The sequence below is a fragment of the Manacus vitellinus genome, unplaced genomic scaffold (genome assembly GCF_001715985.3).
Source record: "Manacus vitellinus isolate BGI_N305 unplaced genomic scaffold, ASM171598v3 scaffold_47_pilon, whole genome shotgun sequence".
Taxonomy (NCBI): Eukaryota; Metazoa; Chordata; class Aves; order Passeriformes; family Pipridae; genus Manacus; species Manacus vitellinus.
In genome coordinates, this window is record NW_021940585.1 from 491,130 (window position 1) to 505,927 (window position 14,798).

The 14,798-nt window shown below is 54.8% G+C and overlaps 1 protein-coding gene across 1 annotated transcript; it reads right to left on the bottom strand.

Annotated features, from left to right (window-relative positions):
• Nucleotides 1–894: 894 nt before the first annotated feature.
• Nucleotides 895–8,323, bottom strand: CSRP1 (cysteine and glycine rich protein 1). The gene is made up of 5 exons (XM_008929708.3): nucleotides 8,183–8,323; nucleotides 3,725–3,893; nucleotides 3,205–3,331; nucleotides 1,466–1,559; nucleotides 895–1,164 (listed from the first exon to the last, which is right to left on the bottom strand). Exons 1-5 carry the CDS (start codon nucleotides 8,292–8,294, stop codon nucleotides 1,088–1,090), a joined length of 579 nt encoding a protein of 192 aa, XP_008927956.1. The 5' UTR covers nucleotides 8,295–8,323; the 3' UTR covers nucleotides 895–1,087.
• Between the last annotated feature and the right edge of the window lie 6,475 nt (nucleotides 8,324–14,798).

Genomic DNA, 14,798 nt, shown 5'->3' on the forward strand with positions numbered 1-14,798 from the left:
TAAAAAACCCCAGAACTAAATTCCCTGTGGAGTTCCTGATTCTGAGCTGCACTGAAGCTGAGCTGTGGGTATGTCACACCAGTCCAACAAGAGAATCACAGAAAGGGAGTAAAGAGTTTAGATGAAAACTAATTAAACCTGGGCAGCTGCCAAACTGGAGGCTTAATGATCCTCAAGCTGCTAAAAATCCAGGGAGTAGGTGAAAAGCTGTTAATTATTTGGCACTGCTGGGTACGCCTGCTTGGAGAGGTGCCACCTAAAAGCACTGATAAGGGTTTTGATAGGGTGAGCACACATGTTGTGCTACTGACACACCCCAGAAGGGCTGTCCTGGGCCTCCCAGCATCAACCACTGCTTTTGGAATAGTTATCCCCATCCCTGGAAGTGTTGAAGGTCAGGCTGGACAGGGCTTGGAGAAACCTGGTCTAGTGAAAGGTGTCCCTGCCCATGGCAGGGGTTGGAACGAGACAGGCTTTAATGTCTCCTCCAATCCAAACCATTCTATGATGATCCATAGTGGGAGCAGGGGGAGAGCCCAGCTAAGCTGACCCGCAGAACTCAGCACTGATACATTCCTGCCAAACCACAAATGCCAACACTTCTCCTCCTCCCTTCACCTCCTGACCTCCAGCTCTGGGCACCCAGTGCACCTCCTCAGCCCCAGAGAGGAAATAAACTCTCTGGCAAGGTCAGGCCTGGGTCAGCTTTGATGTTCTGGATGTTTATTGCTTGCTTGGTGACGCGGCACAGTGCAGCTGAGCGCTCATCCCGGCAGGACAAGCACACATCCCGGCAGGACGAGCACTCATCCCGGGGTGGGACACACGGAGCAGAACGTTTCGGGCACAGGGGCCTCGCTGAGGTGGGGGTGAGCAGCCCCCAGACCAGCACCCGCCCCAGCAGGACCCGGTGGGGCAGTGCTGGGACTGCCCTGGCTCCAGGGAGGGCTGGGTCAGGGCGGGCAGGGAGAAGCAGCGGGTGGCTCTGGATGACGGTGAGGATGCTCACGGCGGGCGTGGGAAGGGTCGGGCAGCACAGACTGGTTTGGACAAGCCCTGGGCGAGCACAGAGCCGGCTCCTGGTGCCTCACTGCGAGTGGACGAGTGCCCCGGCGCCCTGCCCAAAGCCAAAGCCCTTGGGACCGAAGTTCTTGGCGTAACAACCTGCAGAGGATGGAAAGGAGAGACAGGTAAGGCTGGCACATGGGCAGGTCCTCCTCCCGGAGCAGGCACTGCCTAAACAGGACAGGGTTTGCCATATTTGTTGGGCAAACAGGGAGGCCACAGGCCCAGCAGGAAACTCCCTGGCTCCATGGCCAGTCAGCACAGCCAGTCCCCATATGCAGCTGCCAGGGCCGCAACCTCCCCAACTTCCATCCCATCCTGGGTCCCTGCACAGGGGTTTTCATCCCCTGCCACTGCCCTTCAGAGCCCAGGACAAGCCAGCAAAAAAGGTGGGACTCACCTTTACAATAGATCTCCCCATCTTTGTCTGCCAGCGTGGTGGACTCCAGGCTTTTGCCACATTTGGCACAGCGGAAGCAGGACTTGTGCCAGGACTGTGGGACAGGAGCAGAGCCTGGTCAGACAACAGCCAGGGACAGAGCAGCAGGCTTTGGCTACCAATGGGCTCACTTCTCTATTTCTGACCTGAAGTTGCTGGCAAAGAGCTCTCAATGGGATAAAAGCTTTTCTCTGAAAGCTCTGACCTCCCAGCCCCAATGGGAAGATACAGAAAGGAAACACCAGGGTCACTGCTCCCGTGTTGATCTGGTTTTGGAGACCTTTTGCCCCCACTCACAGAAGTAATTTGTACAATAATTTGTACAATAATTTTTAAGGAGCAATCCTCTCCCCCTTTGGGGATTGTCCTCCTGAACCAGCATGATAATTCCCCCCCAGTTACCCAGCTGAGACCCGTGGCTGCTGGATGTTAGCCTGGGGGTGGCAGCAGGGTTGGGAAACCTGCCCCCACACAACCACAGCTCCAAGGAAGGCAGCAAAGGGACAGGAAGAATGCAAAAAACAGACAGTGTTTAAAAATAACCCCCCACACACAGTTCCAGCAGTCCCCTGGAGATAAATTAGCTCACAGTCTTGGGGCAGGCCCTTGAGTAGCCAGAGCTGCTCACGGAGGAATTTAAATAAACACTCTGGAAAACACGAAACCTTTTTTGGAAAAAAATGTGAAATTAGGGGGCTGGAGGAGGAGGAGGTAGCAGATGGAGTCATCCAGCAAACATTAGCACATGAAATACATGCTCTGGAATCCTCTCTGGGGTTGCTTGAGTCTAATTGCTTCACCAACTTTGGTTCCCAATAAACATTGAGGCCAGAAGCTGACCAGGAAGCCCAGATCATTGTTTTAAGGGTAAGTTTGGCTTCTGACCCTGGACTGACCCTCAACACGTCCATCACAGGTCCCTGCACTGCCAGCTGGGCGATGATGATGCTGGGAGGCCCTTTCTGTGACCAGATGCCTCCTCTCCTTGCTCTGGGGACAGAGGACAAGCACAGAGGCCCCAGGAGGACAGAGCACAGCAGGATCACCCACCAGTGATGTGACAAGGCCACAGCTCAGGATGCAAAGGACCCTGATGAAGTGATGAATTTGACAGAGGAAGTACCAGAGCTGTTACAGTGTCCTTCACATCCGACCCTGAGCTGACCCAGTCCACCACCAGAGCGGCCCAAGGGAGATGTCCTGAGCCCATGCCCACATCTCCAACCACCCTGCCTATGGGCAGCACTGACCACGAGAATTTACTCCCTGCCCTGAACTCAGGCTGCAGCATCCCAGCCTGGGGCAGAGGGTGGAGAAGGATCCCTGGATGATGCACTTCTTCAGTTAGTGAAGTGACCATGGCCCACAGCACTGCTCGTCCTCCCAACACATCTGCAGCAGGGACATCCACAGTGACCTCTGCTGAGGAGGGCTCCGAATTCAATACTGAATTTATTTCTCTCCCATCTACAAGTCTGTGAGAGCACTGCAGCCTGGGGAACCTGGTGTCCAGACATGTCAAGATCTCCTTTTGGTGCCAGGCTTCCAGGTGAGTGTGGCCACCAGACCCCAAAGTCAGCCCTGGCCAGAGGCTCTGGCAGCCCAGCTGGCAGCAGCCTGTGGGTCAGGTCAAGACCCTCTCTGAAGGTCTCCCTGCCACACAGCAACTTGTGCCACGTCCACTCCACCCCCCATCTTACCTTCCCAGCTCCAATCACTTTCTCAGCTGCATACACAGCTTGGCCACAGCGAGGGCACCCATCAGATCCTCCCACCTTCTGGGCCATCCTGGCTGCGTTGGGGTTGGGGGGTCGGTGGGGCTGGCCCCTGTTGGAGGGAGGAAGCTCATGGTTAGGGATGCATAGGCAGGATGGAGAGGGAAGAGCTATGGGATCCCAAATCCCAGCCCAGTTTTGAAGGGCCTGGAGCTTTTATGCACAATGTGTTGAGTGCCATGGAAAGTTCAGCCTGAGGGCTGTGTGCTGGGAGGGGGTGGGCAGGGTGCTCAGGCAACTGGGACGTGTCCTGTCAAGCCCCATCTCACCTGGCAAACAGGGTTCAGTGGATTTCCCCTGAGGAGCAGAAAGGCAGGGCAGCCCACAGCTCCAGCTGGATACTGCTGGGAGCTCAGCACGGGCTGCACAGCCAAGCAGCACAGACAGACATGGGGAAGAAGGTGCCCACAACAGCCCCAGTTTCAAAAACAAGACTCAGACTCACTCTTCATATTTGATTCCCAGAGACTCGCCCTTGTCAGTGCTCAGGGTCCCTGCTCCCATCCCGTATCCATAGCCCTTGGGGCCATACTTCTTCCCATAGCAGGACTTGCAGTAGATCTCCTCTCCATGCACAGCAACAGTGGTGCTGTCCAAGTTCTTCTTACAGACCACTAGAAAAGAAAGGAGGGTGTGCCATCAGCCTGCTCATCCAGAGCTCACTAATTAGCTGGGCAAAACAAGTCCTCACAGGGATAGCACAGCTAAGCTTTCAAGGAGCAAGGAAACCCTAGACAGGATCCAGTTGCAGGGAGTGAATGCAAACCACCAGAGATAAGGATCACAACAAGAACATTGTCTGGCTTTAAAAGGAAGCAACCGCCAAAGCCAAGAGGTTGATACCAAGAGAAAGCTCTGTTAACCCTTTGGATGCTGGTCTCCTGAATTTTCCCTACAAATCACTGCAGCATTCCCAAGCCCAGGGGTGGATGTCCTGGCCCCACAGTTCGTCCACTGCAAATACACAGCAAGAAGCACTCAGGGCAAAGAAATGTTAGCAAATGCATTTTTCCTGATGTTCAGAGGGACTAACAGCAGGCCTGTGGCCACCACCACACCCAAGGAGCTGTAAGGGGCTGTGCACCTTGTGCACAGTCACCTCTCCATACTCCGAGACGATGGAAGGGCTTGTGCAAGATGTCACCCCTGGTCTGTGCCCTGGTTTGAGGGGGTGTGTAGGGTGGTCTCAGGGAATGAACACTACTTCAGCTGGGTGTTGGAGCCCTGGGGGTCAATGTGGGATGTAAGATGGGACAGGAGGAGAAAGCAGCCAGGCTCAGGGTCCCTCCTAAGCCTATCCAGAGTTTCAGCTTGGTGCTGGGCTCAGGCTTTCTCCTGATTTTTAGAATCATAGAATCACAGAACAGTTTGGGTCAGAAGGGACCCAGAGTATCCAATTCCAAACCCCTGCCATGGGCAGGGACACCTTCCACTAGCCCAGGTTGCTCCAAGCCCTGTCCAACCTGGCCTTGGACACTTCCAGGGATGGGGCAGCCACAGCTTCTCTGGGCAACCTGTGCCAGGGCCTCCCCACACTCACAGGAAACAATTTCTCCCTTATATCTGATCTAAATCTCTCCTCTTTCAGTTCAAAACCATCCTTCCCTGGCCTATCACTATCTGCCTGTGTAAAAAAGTCACTCTGCCTGTTTTTCACAAGCCCCCTTAAGGTACTGGAAGTACCAACTCCTGTCCCAGCTCTGTCACAGCTGCCACGTCAGCTTCCAAACCCTTCCTGGAACACGGGACGGAGCGGGAGGTGAGCAGCACCCCAACTCCAGTGATCCCCAGTGTTTCCATGCCCCATGCAGGATCCCAGCACCTGGGGCAGAGTCCACAGCACTGGCAGCCAGCCCCAAACAGATCCGGTTGCAGCTGCCACACATGTTAAATGTGGAGGCTTCCAGCAGCCTCTTGGCCAGCAGAACACTTTCTTTGCCTCAACCACTATCGCAGGAATGCAAACACAGGAGCTCCGCCCTTGGAGCACAAACCACAGCACTGAAGGGCTGCCCAGCCCTTCCTCGGCCCCATGGCTAAATATGGTGCTTCTCTTCCAGGGCCCCGGGAGCTGTGCTGGGAGAAGGAAGTGGACAGGGAACCATCTCCTGCCATCTAAGGAGGATCTGGCTGGATCCTCTCCTGGCAGTGCGCTCCCACCACAGCAGGAGCTGGATGGATCCAGCGCCCCTGTTGGGAAAGAGCAGCCCTGCTGAACTGCTCCCACTGCTGCCAAGCTGCTGGGCTGCTGTTGGGGTTTCTGCATTACCCTGGAGCTACACTGTGTCCAGGCAGACCCTCGGGAGGGGAATTTGGGAACTTTTACTGGCACATTCAAAGAGCTTTGTTGTGAGCTTTGTCCCGGGGTGGTAGTGAATGATCTCAGTGACACCTCAGTGGATCTGGAGCTCCAACCTAAGCTTTCACAGTTCCTCATCTGTGCTCATCACAGAGCTTTGAGGGGCAGCAGAAAAAATTCTTTCCCCAGCTCCCGGGTTTCTGCATTGCAGAAATTCCAGTGAGCTGCACTCATGGAGTTAAGGACCCTTTGTTTTTCTAAGAGCAGCTGAGTCGCTCCACAAAACAATTAAACAGCTGCCTCTGCTTTCCAAGGCCAAGCAGGCTCATTACAGCACATTTCTGCTGTACTACCCCGTCAGCTGGATCGAGGCCAGGAGTCAATCACCAAGTCACTCCCTGAGCCCATCTCCAGCTCTAATGCACTGTGGTAGGTTTGGCTCCTTTTTGATGATTTTCTTGGCAGCTTGGGTCAAAGTATCTGTTATTTCCCCCTAAAGCCAATGTTTTGAGTTCCCTGATGAGGCCCAAATGCAGCACTGGGGAACAGGCTGGGAATGCAGGAGCTCGGGGGCACCACCCAGAGCCTGTGGCACAGGGCTGGGAACAGTGGGCACCACGGTGGGCTGGCACATGAGCCATGGCCTGAGCTGGGCAGCCCACAGCTGGGACAGGCAGAGCTGCTGGGCACATGTGCAGTGTGATTATGTACATCTGCAAAACACAGGGACAGGAGCCCCGAGCTCAGGACCACTCCCTGGGGACTTGCTCTAGGAGCAGATATTGGATGACCTTTTTCCCTACTTTGGCCATGTAGGGAAGCAAGCAATACCTTTAGCCTCATTTCATGGCTCTTGGAGGCCTGCCCTGCTCTCTGGGTGCCAGCATCTCATGGCAGCAGCTTTCCCTGGCAAACCAGCTGTGAGCACAGGGGGTGAGGGTAACACTGCCCACCCTCCTTATCTTCTTTCCGAAGAAACAGGACTTCCTTCTGCAGAACAGCTGCAATAAGGACTCAGCTGCCACCGCCTCCCTGCCAGGGAAAACCTCTCCATGACTCCCCTGCTCAGTCCTCCCAGCCAAAGCAAATTTCCAGCCTGGAAACTCCCACATCTGAGAGCTGCCAGCCAGCACTGGCCGCCCTCCACACTGTGCAGGGAGCAGAGACACAGTGACAGCCTCTCTCTCACATCTGGATTCAGCTGTGTGTGCTGCATCCCAGGCAGGATGGCCAAGAAGTAACCAGGAGCTGGGCCAGGTGGACACAGGACCATGGCAGGGATCAATCATCCCATGAGGGCACTGGTATTTCCCTGTGCAATAGCTCTACTGAGACTGGTCCTAGAGTGGGCCTGTTTACAGATCCCAGCTCTGCCTGCTGCCCATAAGGAAAAGATCCTGTCTGTGCTCCCTGCTGTGACAGAATGGTGAGAGTGAGACCAGGGTACTGGGACCAGCTGAGAAAACATTAAACCTGAGTAAGGATCTTCTGCAAGGGCAGCTCTGAAGATGCACTTCTGCTGTTCTGTGGCAGGTGAAATGTGCTGAGGAGCCATCAGTGGACACAGGCAACGTGTGTGCTCCTGCCCATAGAATCACAGAATGGTTTGGGTTGGAAGGGACCTTCCAACCCCTGCCATGGGCAGGGACACCTTCCACTAGAGCTGGTTGCTCCAAGCCCCACCTCATGTGAGCACAGGAGAATCACCAGTTCTGGTACATGATAGTCTTCAAGGGCAGGGGGCAGAAATCTGGTAACACAGGCTGAGGACAGTGCTCATCTTTCCATTCAAAGGTCCTGCAGCCCCTCTGGATGCAAATGCCCCAGGTTTATGGAGCTGCACTGTAACACTACTGGCCTTGGTATCCCCAAAGGGAGGGGAAGGGTGTCTGGGGGATTGCAGCAGGAAACCAGCAGCACTTGTAGGATCCCAAAGAGCACAGGAGGAAGGGAGCTCAGCACTGAGTCACCCACAGCCAGATCCTGTTCCTCTGCACTTCCCTGGAGGTGACACTTGGGTCCAAACAGACAACAGAGACACCCTCAGCATTAGCAGATTTGCAGGCAGGCTGGGGGTGATGCTTTGACACTTCTCAGGAGGCTGTCCATCAGCAGGATAGGATCACATCTCCTTCCCATCGTCTCCTGGGACACAGGTGAAGAGCCCAAACCAGGTCCCAAGGCTCAACCACCTTTTTGGTGTGGCAAAGGCCACTTAGAAGACTAAAGCCAGCATCACATCCTGCCACCACTGTTGGGAGAGTCCCTGTCTCATGCTCTAATCCTTAACATCTGGAGACAGACTAGAGGACCCAGCCTGGCCTTTCCCTGGGGTAGGGACAGCCTAAATCTTTGTGTGGGTGCTGGCAGGGGTCAGCCCCGACAGCTTGGACAGCCTGTGGTGTCCTGGGATGATCAGCAGAAGTAACTTCCAAGTCTGGAGGGAAGGGGAGCCCCTGCCACACAGCTCCCACAGCACGTCTGTTTGCAGAGGAATCCTAAGGAGCACTTACCCAGCCCATAAACAGGACATGACAGGGCTCCCAGCCAGCAGAGAGCCAGGAAAGGGAGCAGTGGGGGGTGAGAGAAGGGGCTGGTACTCACTGCACAAGAAGCAGGACTTGTGGAAGCTGTTGCCTTCACATTGCACCTCCTCAGCAAAGTACACGGCCTTCTGGCAGACCCCACACTTCTTTCCTCCTCCCCAGTTTGGCATCCTGCAGGGAAAGCACAGGCAGGAACAGGGTCGGGGGGGAGGTCAGGCAGGAGCAGGGATGGGGCAGTAGGAGCAGACACCCCCCAGCTGGAGCTCCAGCAGCTTTCCCACACTGACATGTGCAGAGATCCCCCACAGATGTTTGGGGTGTGCACAGACTCACAGTTCTGCAGGATTAGCAGAACTCAGGATGCCCATGGGACCCATCACTACAGCACCCAGCTGCCTCCCAGGGACCACTGGTCCTGCCAGCCAAGAGCAGCAGAAATTCTTTTGTCCTGGAAGCTGTGGGACCTCACAGCTCCTTTCAGTGCCAGGGAAAGGGAGGAAGTGGAACAATGCTGGGACACAGCACTTACAGGGGTACTCACGGCCCCGACACCTCCTCAGATCCCAGCCCTGGTGCTGGAGAGTGAGAGCTGTCACCCCCTCTGGAAACAGTGCCAGCCTCTCCTCCCTGACCAACTCTTCCATCTCAGCCACCACAGGGCAGGGGTACAGTCAGGGTTGCCCAGATAGGAGGGACTGACCCCTGACACCACCAAACAGGGGGCTTGGACAGCTCAGCCTCCTCCAGGGCTGCAGGCACAGTCACAGAGGCTGGAAAATCAGAAATCAGGGACACAGCACAGGTGCAAAGACCTGAGCACCAGCCTCAGCTACCATCCAGCTCCTTGGCAGGATATAAATGCTTCTGTTTCTCTTTCCTGAACTGTGTCTGATGAGACACGACCAAGAGGCCCCTTGAGCTGCAAATTTGCAGATAACCCCAAAAACCAGGAAGCTAAAGAGGATCTAAAAGCAACCTGAGACTGCTACAAAGACAATAAAACACTTTTTGGTGGAGCCCAATGATGCACGAAAGGTCAAAGGGCACAAGCTGCAGCTTGGGAGGTTTTCAGGGGCCTCTCTCCATGTAGTTACACCTCTGTAATTCTCCATCCCGTTCCCATGTGGGGACAAGCAGCAGAAGTCACCTTCCCATAGCCATGTGCTTCCTGACTCCTGAACAGCTAAAGCAGCAGGAAAATGTCCCCAAAACCAAAGACCATTTTTCCAGTACACCCCGTGCCAGCCCACCACGTGTGCAGGATCTCATCAGCCCCCTTGGCTCAGCTGTGTGGTCATGAGGAAGGGGGCTTGGGTCTGCTGGAGCACACTGAGAGCCTTCAAGCCCTCTTCCTGCAGCAGACCCAAACCCCTGGGTCACCTTGGTAGCTGATGCTCCATCCCTGGGTCTCCAGTTACCCACCCAGAGGCTGAGCCAGCGGCTCTCCCAGCTGGGGAGGTGGGTGCTAAACACACCAGGAGTGGGGGCTGTATAAACATCAGGCAGAGAGATGGGGGAGCACAAAGCTCCACAAACCCTCTGCTCAAAGGCACAGGGATATGGGAAAACTGAGCTCTTCACAGAATCTCCTGAGCTGAAAGGGATCCACAAGGATCATCCAGTCCAGCTCCTGTCCACAGGACAACTCCAAAATCCCACCCTGTCCCTGAGAGCATTGTCCAAACACTCCTTGAGCTCTGGCAGCCTTGGGGCCGTGACCACTGCCCTGGGGAGTCTGTTCAGTGCCCAACCACCCTCTGAGGGAAGAACCTTTTTCTGATCTCCAACCAAAACCTCCCTGACACATCTCCAGCTGTTCCCTCGGATCCTCTTCCCTGTGTAAGAGCATTTGTCAGGCAATAGAACAGGGAAATGGATCTCAGCCTGGTTTTTGGGGCAGGCAGGGCAGGGGTCAGGGCCCTGCTCTAGCCCAGCCTCAGCTCCTGGATGCCCAGAGGGTCTCAGAGTGGGACAGACAGATGGAGCTGTGGAGGGGGAGTGCCACAGGCAGGGGCTGGAGAGGCTGTGCTGGCTCCAGAGATGCCAAGAGCTGTGTTTGGGGTGTGATAACAGCAGCCTGTAAGTCTCTTTTTCAAAGGCCCTGAAGACTGGGCTTCCCACCGTGCCAAATCCCTCCCTCCCATCCCGGTCCTTCCAGTCCCAGCCTTTGGATTGCCTTAAAAGGGCACAGATTGTTTCTCTCCAAAGCCTGTTTTTTTCGCCTGCACCAGGAAGAGGGCTTGACCTTGGAGGGCAGAAACATCCAGCAGCACCTCCCTGCCAGCCCCTGAACCCTGCACCATGTGGGAGCCCCCCAGCCCCTTTTGCCCCTGTGCCCACCTGTGTCAGATCCCACCTCAGGAAGGCTACACCTTCTCCGGGTCCCCCATCCCTTTCCAAACACGACAGCTGACAGACCCTATCTCTAGGACTCCCCAGGCCTGATTTTGAGGGGAAGCCTCTTCCCAGCACTCCCTGCTCCACAGCCAGGGCACCCTGGAGCATACTCCATGGTTTGGAACCAGCTGCTCCCCTTTGCCTCCATGACACATTTTTTCCCCCCTTACAGCAACAGCAGCAGTGAAGGAAAAGGTTTGTGCTGAACATCAGGGCTCATCTGCCCAACCCAAGAGCTCAGTGCTGGGGACACCTTCCCCTGAGCTGCCTGTAAGTCGGCTGGAGGTGAAAAAGGTGCTGCTGGGAGAAGCTCACCTGCCTCATGAGGAGTCCAAGCCCTTTTGCTGCTTATTCTCCTCCCTCCACCATGGGGAGGCAGCAGGTGCCTCCACACAGTTTAAACAACACCCTGGGGATTCAGACAGATGACTCTCACCATGAAGCACAGATGAAGCCCTGGCAAAGCCACATCCCATCAAGACCTCCTGGCACATACCAGGATGGATTTTCTGAGGGGAGAGACCATGGAAATTAGTTTTCCCTGGGGATCCATGTGAGAGCTCACAGCTGGGCAGAGAGAAAGCCCAAGAAAAGATTGAAGTTGCTGGGAATTCCCTCTTACTCCGCAACACCCACACTACACTCTGAGAGCTTGGCAGGCCACACAGAGACCAAAAAGCAGTTTATGCTCCAGGTCAGTATCAACAGAAAAAAAGGAATAGGAGCACCCTGCTCATGGAGCCTGGGACCTGTATCAGCCCTCTCAAAATCAAAGTCCTTACAACACCCAGACAGACAGACATGTAATGACCACTTTAAGACACGTTGGAGTGTTTTCAATCCTTTCAGCATTTTTCTCAGAGTACATTGCATATTTTTCCCAACTGCAGCACTTAGTGACCTCACTTGCACTTCTCCAAGTCACCAGGAACCCCGTGCAGAATGAGGAACAGGAGGTCCTGCAGTCAACAGCCTCCCTGAGCACAGGCAAAAGAGACACACAGGGCTGTCAAAACCCAAGAGTATTTTCCTTCCTCCTTCATCTCCACAGCCCATGGAGCACAACTCCTAACAAATACATCCAGAGCCCTACAGACACCATCCTCAGTGCCAAGGGAGGCTCTGCCCCAGAGCCACTCCATCATCCACTCATGGTAAGGGAAGGGGCCCCAAAAGCCCCTGGGGAGCACAGACACAGGGGAGGCTTGTGCAGAACCACACAAGGCTGACACTTGTTGGAGATCAACTCCAACTCCAGTGTCTGATGGCTGATGTTGCTGCAGTTCAGCTCTCCACAACAAGGCCAAGTAGGACAGGGCTTGGAGCAACCTGGTCTAGTGGAAGGTTCCCATGGCGGGGGAATGGAACTGGATAATCTTTGAGGTTTCCTTCCAACCCAAACCATTCTGTGTTTCTATGAAATGAGAGCTACAGACTCACCCTTTTCAGGGTTGCACCAGTTTGGGAGGCAGTCTAAGCTACACTGAACAACCAGACATAAACCAGTATGGAACCAGTATGTCCTGGTGCCTTTGGATGTCCCCTGAACATGGGCTGTAAGGGGAAGCAGTGAGCAGATGCAGCCAAGCCATCAGGCAGCAGGAACACAGTCACCCTCTCCTTAGAACGGGTTGAAAGACCAGTATTAGCTGGTCACTCACATCCAAGCTGAAAACCTCCATCCTGCCTACCTGCAAGCAGCTGCTTTGTAACTGCTGGAGCTGAAGGAGCACCCATCGCCATGTGGACACAGCTCCATGGCCACAGGGGCACCCAGAGCAGGGCAGGAACATCCCTGCAGCCCCCTGGATGCCAACTCGACCCTTTGACCTTCTGCAATAGCTGGAAAACCTTTCCTAAGAATGTGCCCTACTAAAATCCTACAGTAATTAATTGCAGAGCAGTCACTTTGTGCTTGGAGATCACTGAAGAACAGGACACTCGTGCTGGCCCATGTAAAAGGGTTGGGTTTTTTTTCCAATGAGAGCATTAACACAAGTGAATGACAGAAGAGTCAGTGCTGCACTAAATTCACTCTAAGGATGTTCACAGCAGCCCACACAGGATTATTACATGGCCTGGCAAAGGGACGAGTCAAAGGGGAGGAAGCCATAGCAGGAGCCCCAAACCCCAGGATCTGATTAGTGCCTTCCAGTTTAGAGAGCAGCTGGCATGGCCATGAAATGGGCAGAGATTTGCAGCAGGAGTCACCCAGACTCCTGAGGCGTGTGGACAGAGCAGAGGAACCAGCTCACAGGCATATATGTAACAGTGACCTAAAGGGGACTCTGGGCTACCAACAGTGTAAACAAGGATAAATGAAGGTCATGTGTGACACAGTGATGTCAAACTGGTGAGCAAGAGAAGGGGGTCCTGAGGTTGGTGAGCTCAGGGACATGGCAAAACACTGGGAATCACCATGGCAAATCAGATCACTGACCCAGGAGATGCAGCTGGATCAGATCAGACGCCTCTGAGAGCTTTGCTGTGAGAGCAGAGGAGGAAGTCAGGAAGGTCTGAGGTCCAGAATGATGCTCACACACGGCTCATCTACTCTATAGCTCCCAAAGTAATCAGCCAGGACTTCTGCTGCCAAGGCAGCCCCATGTTGGCTGTGCCAGGGCAGGGCCCATGCGAGGCCAGCACTGCCCCACGCCACTGGCCAGGCACAGCTCTCACAGCCACGTGCCTATGGACCAACCACCACTGCCCACGGACACACTGCTCCCAAGCCTGGGTTACAGAGGCTACTTGGAAGTTTCCTAACACAACTGGGTTCCTCAAGGAAAATCCCAACTTTATCCAGAACAAAAGCCAAAGCGTTTTCAGGTGTGCTAAGAAAAGCTACTGACTCCTGAAGGGATCAAGATCCATAACCTGACCAAGCTCACTTAAGCTTTTGCAAAGCTCTTATTTCCCTCAGTCAGTCACATCCTTGTGTCTTTGTGCTGCCTCCCAGGAGCAGGGAGCCAAGCTCAGCCACTCCAAGGCAACATTCAGACACCAACATCCTGGCTGGAGAGGCCCCAATCCAGGAGACAGGAGAGATCCCAAGGCTGGAGAGACACTGCTCACTGAACTGCAGGGGCAGGGATGGCACCATGTTGCCTGTTCAGCACTGGTGCTGAGCTCCTTGTTAGGGGGTGAATCCTCCCCAGAGCTGACTGCTCACTCACAACACCACACCTTTCCAGCCTCACCACCAGAAGAATCATGGAATCTCCTGAGCTGGAAGGGATCCACAGAGATCACCCAGTCCATCTCCTGTCCACAGGACAACCCCAAAATACCACAATGTGCCTGAGAGTGTTGTCCAAACACCCCTTGAGCTCTGGCAGCCTTGGGGCTGTGACCACTGCCCTGGGGAGCCTGTTCAGTGCCCAACCACCCTCTGGGGAAAGAACCTTTTCCTAATATCCAGCCTAAACCTTCCGTGACACAGCTCCAGCTGTTCCCTCAGGTCCTCTCCCCCTTATAAGAGTATTTTGTCTGGCAATAGAACAGGGAAATGGATCTCAGCCTGGTTATCAGAGCAGACAGGGCAGGCAGGGGTCAGGGCTGACACACTGGCCCTGCTCTAGCCTGGCCACAGCTCCTGGATGCCCAGAGGGTCTCAGCACAGGACAGACAGACAGTGCCATTCCCTTGGGTCCTGTCACTGCTCACAGAGAGCAGAGACGGGAGCTGCCCCTCAGCTGCCCTTCGGGAGGAAGCTGCAGACCTCAGTGAGCTCTGACCTCAGGCCCCTCTTTTCGAGGATGAACAGACCAAATAACCACAGTTGCTCCTTGTAAGGCTTCTCCTCTACCTGCTTCCCCAGGCTCTAGAGCCAGGAGGAGCAACACCCGAAGTCAGTCTCCCAGCTGTCACCTTCTCACCCAGTCCACCCCCCCTAGATCTGATACATCCGGTGCTTTTGCTCCAAGTGCTTTTGCCAAGTGCCCATTAACCCCCTCCCACGTGCTGGTGGCTCTGAGATTTGGAAAGCAGCACCTGGAGCTGTGCTCAAGCGCGTGTGCGCCCAGCCGGGTCCCCAGCGATGCAAATCTCTGTGAAGTGACCTGAGTTCACGGCAGCAGCGAGGGCTGAGCTGGCTCAGCCTCCCTGGGAATGAGCTTTACTGAGACTGCAAAGTGCAGGGACAGCAGAGCCCAAGTTTTGGCGAGGGGACAGGGTGCAAGGACTGTGCTCACAGCCCAGTCCGAGACCACCACCCTGAGATCTCCCTTTGCAAAGGGAAACAGTGAAGGGAGGGTTCCGATGACCAGGAAGTCCGG

Bases quoted from the DNA above. Each gene is read 5' to 3' on its own strand.
- CSRP1 (XM_008929708.3), bottom strand. From the start codon at position 8,294: ATGCCAAACTGGGGAGGAGGAAAGAAGTGTGGGGTCTGCCAGAAGGCC. The intron at 3,894-8,182 runs GTGAGTACCAGC...TTTCTTTTCTAG, and splicing joins CAAGTCCTGCTTCTTGTGCA to TGGTCTGTAAGAAGAACTTG. The intron at 1,165-1,465 runs GTGAGTCCCACC...CATCCTCTGCAG, and splicing joins TGGGGAGATCTATTGTAAAG to GTTGTTACGCCAAGAACTTC.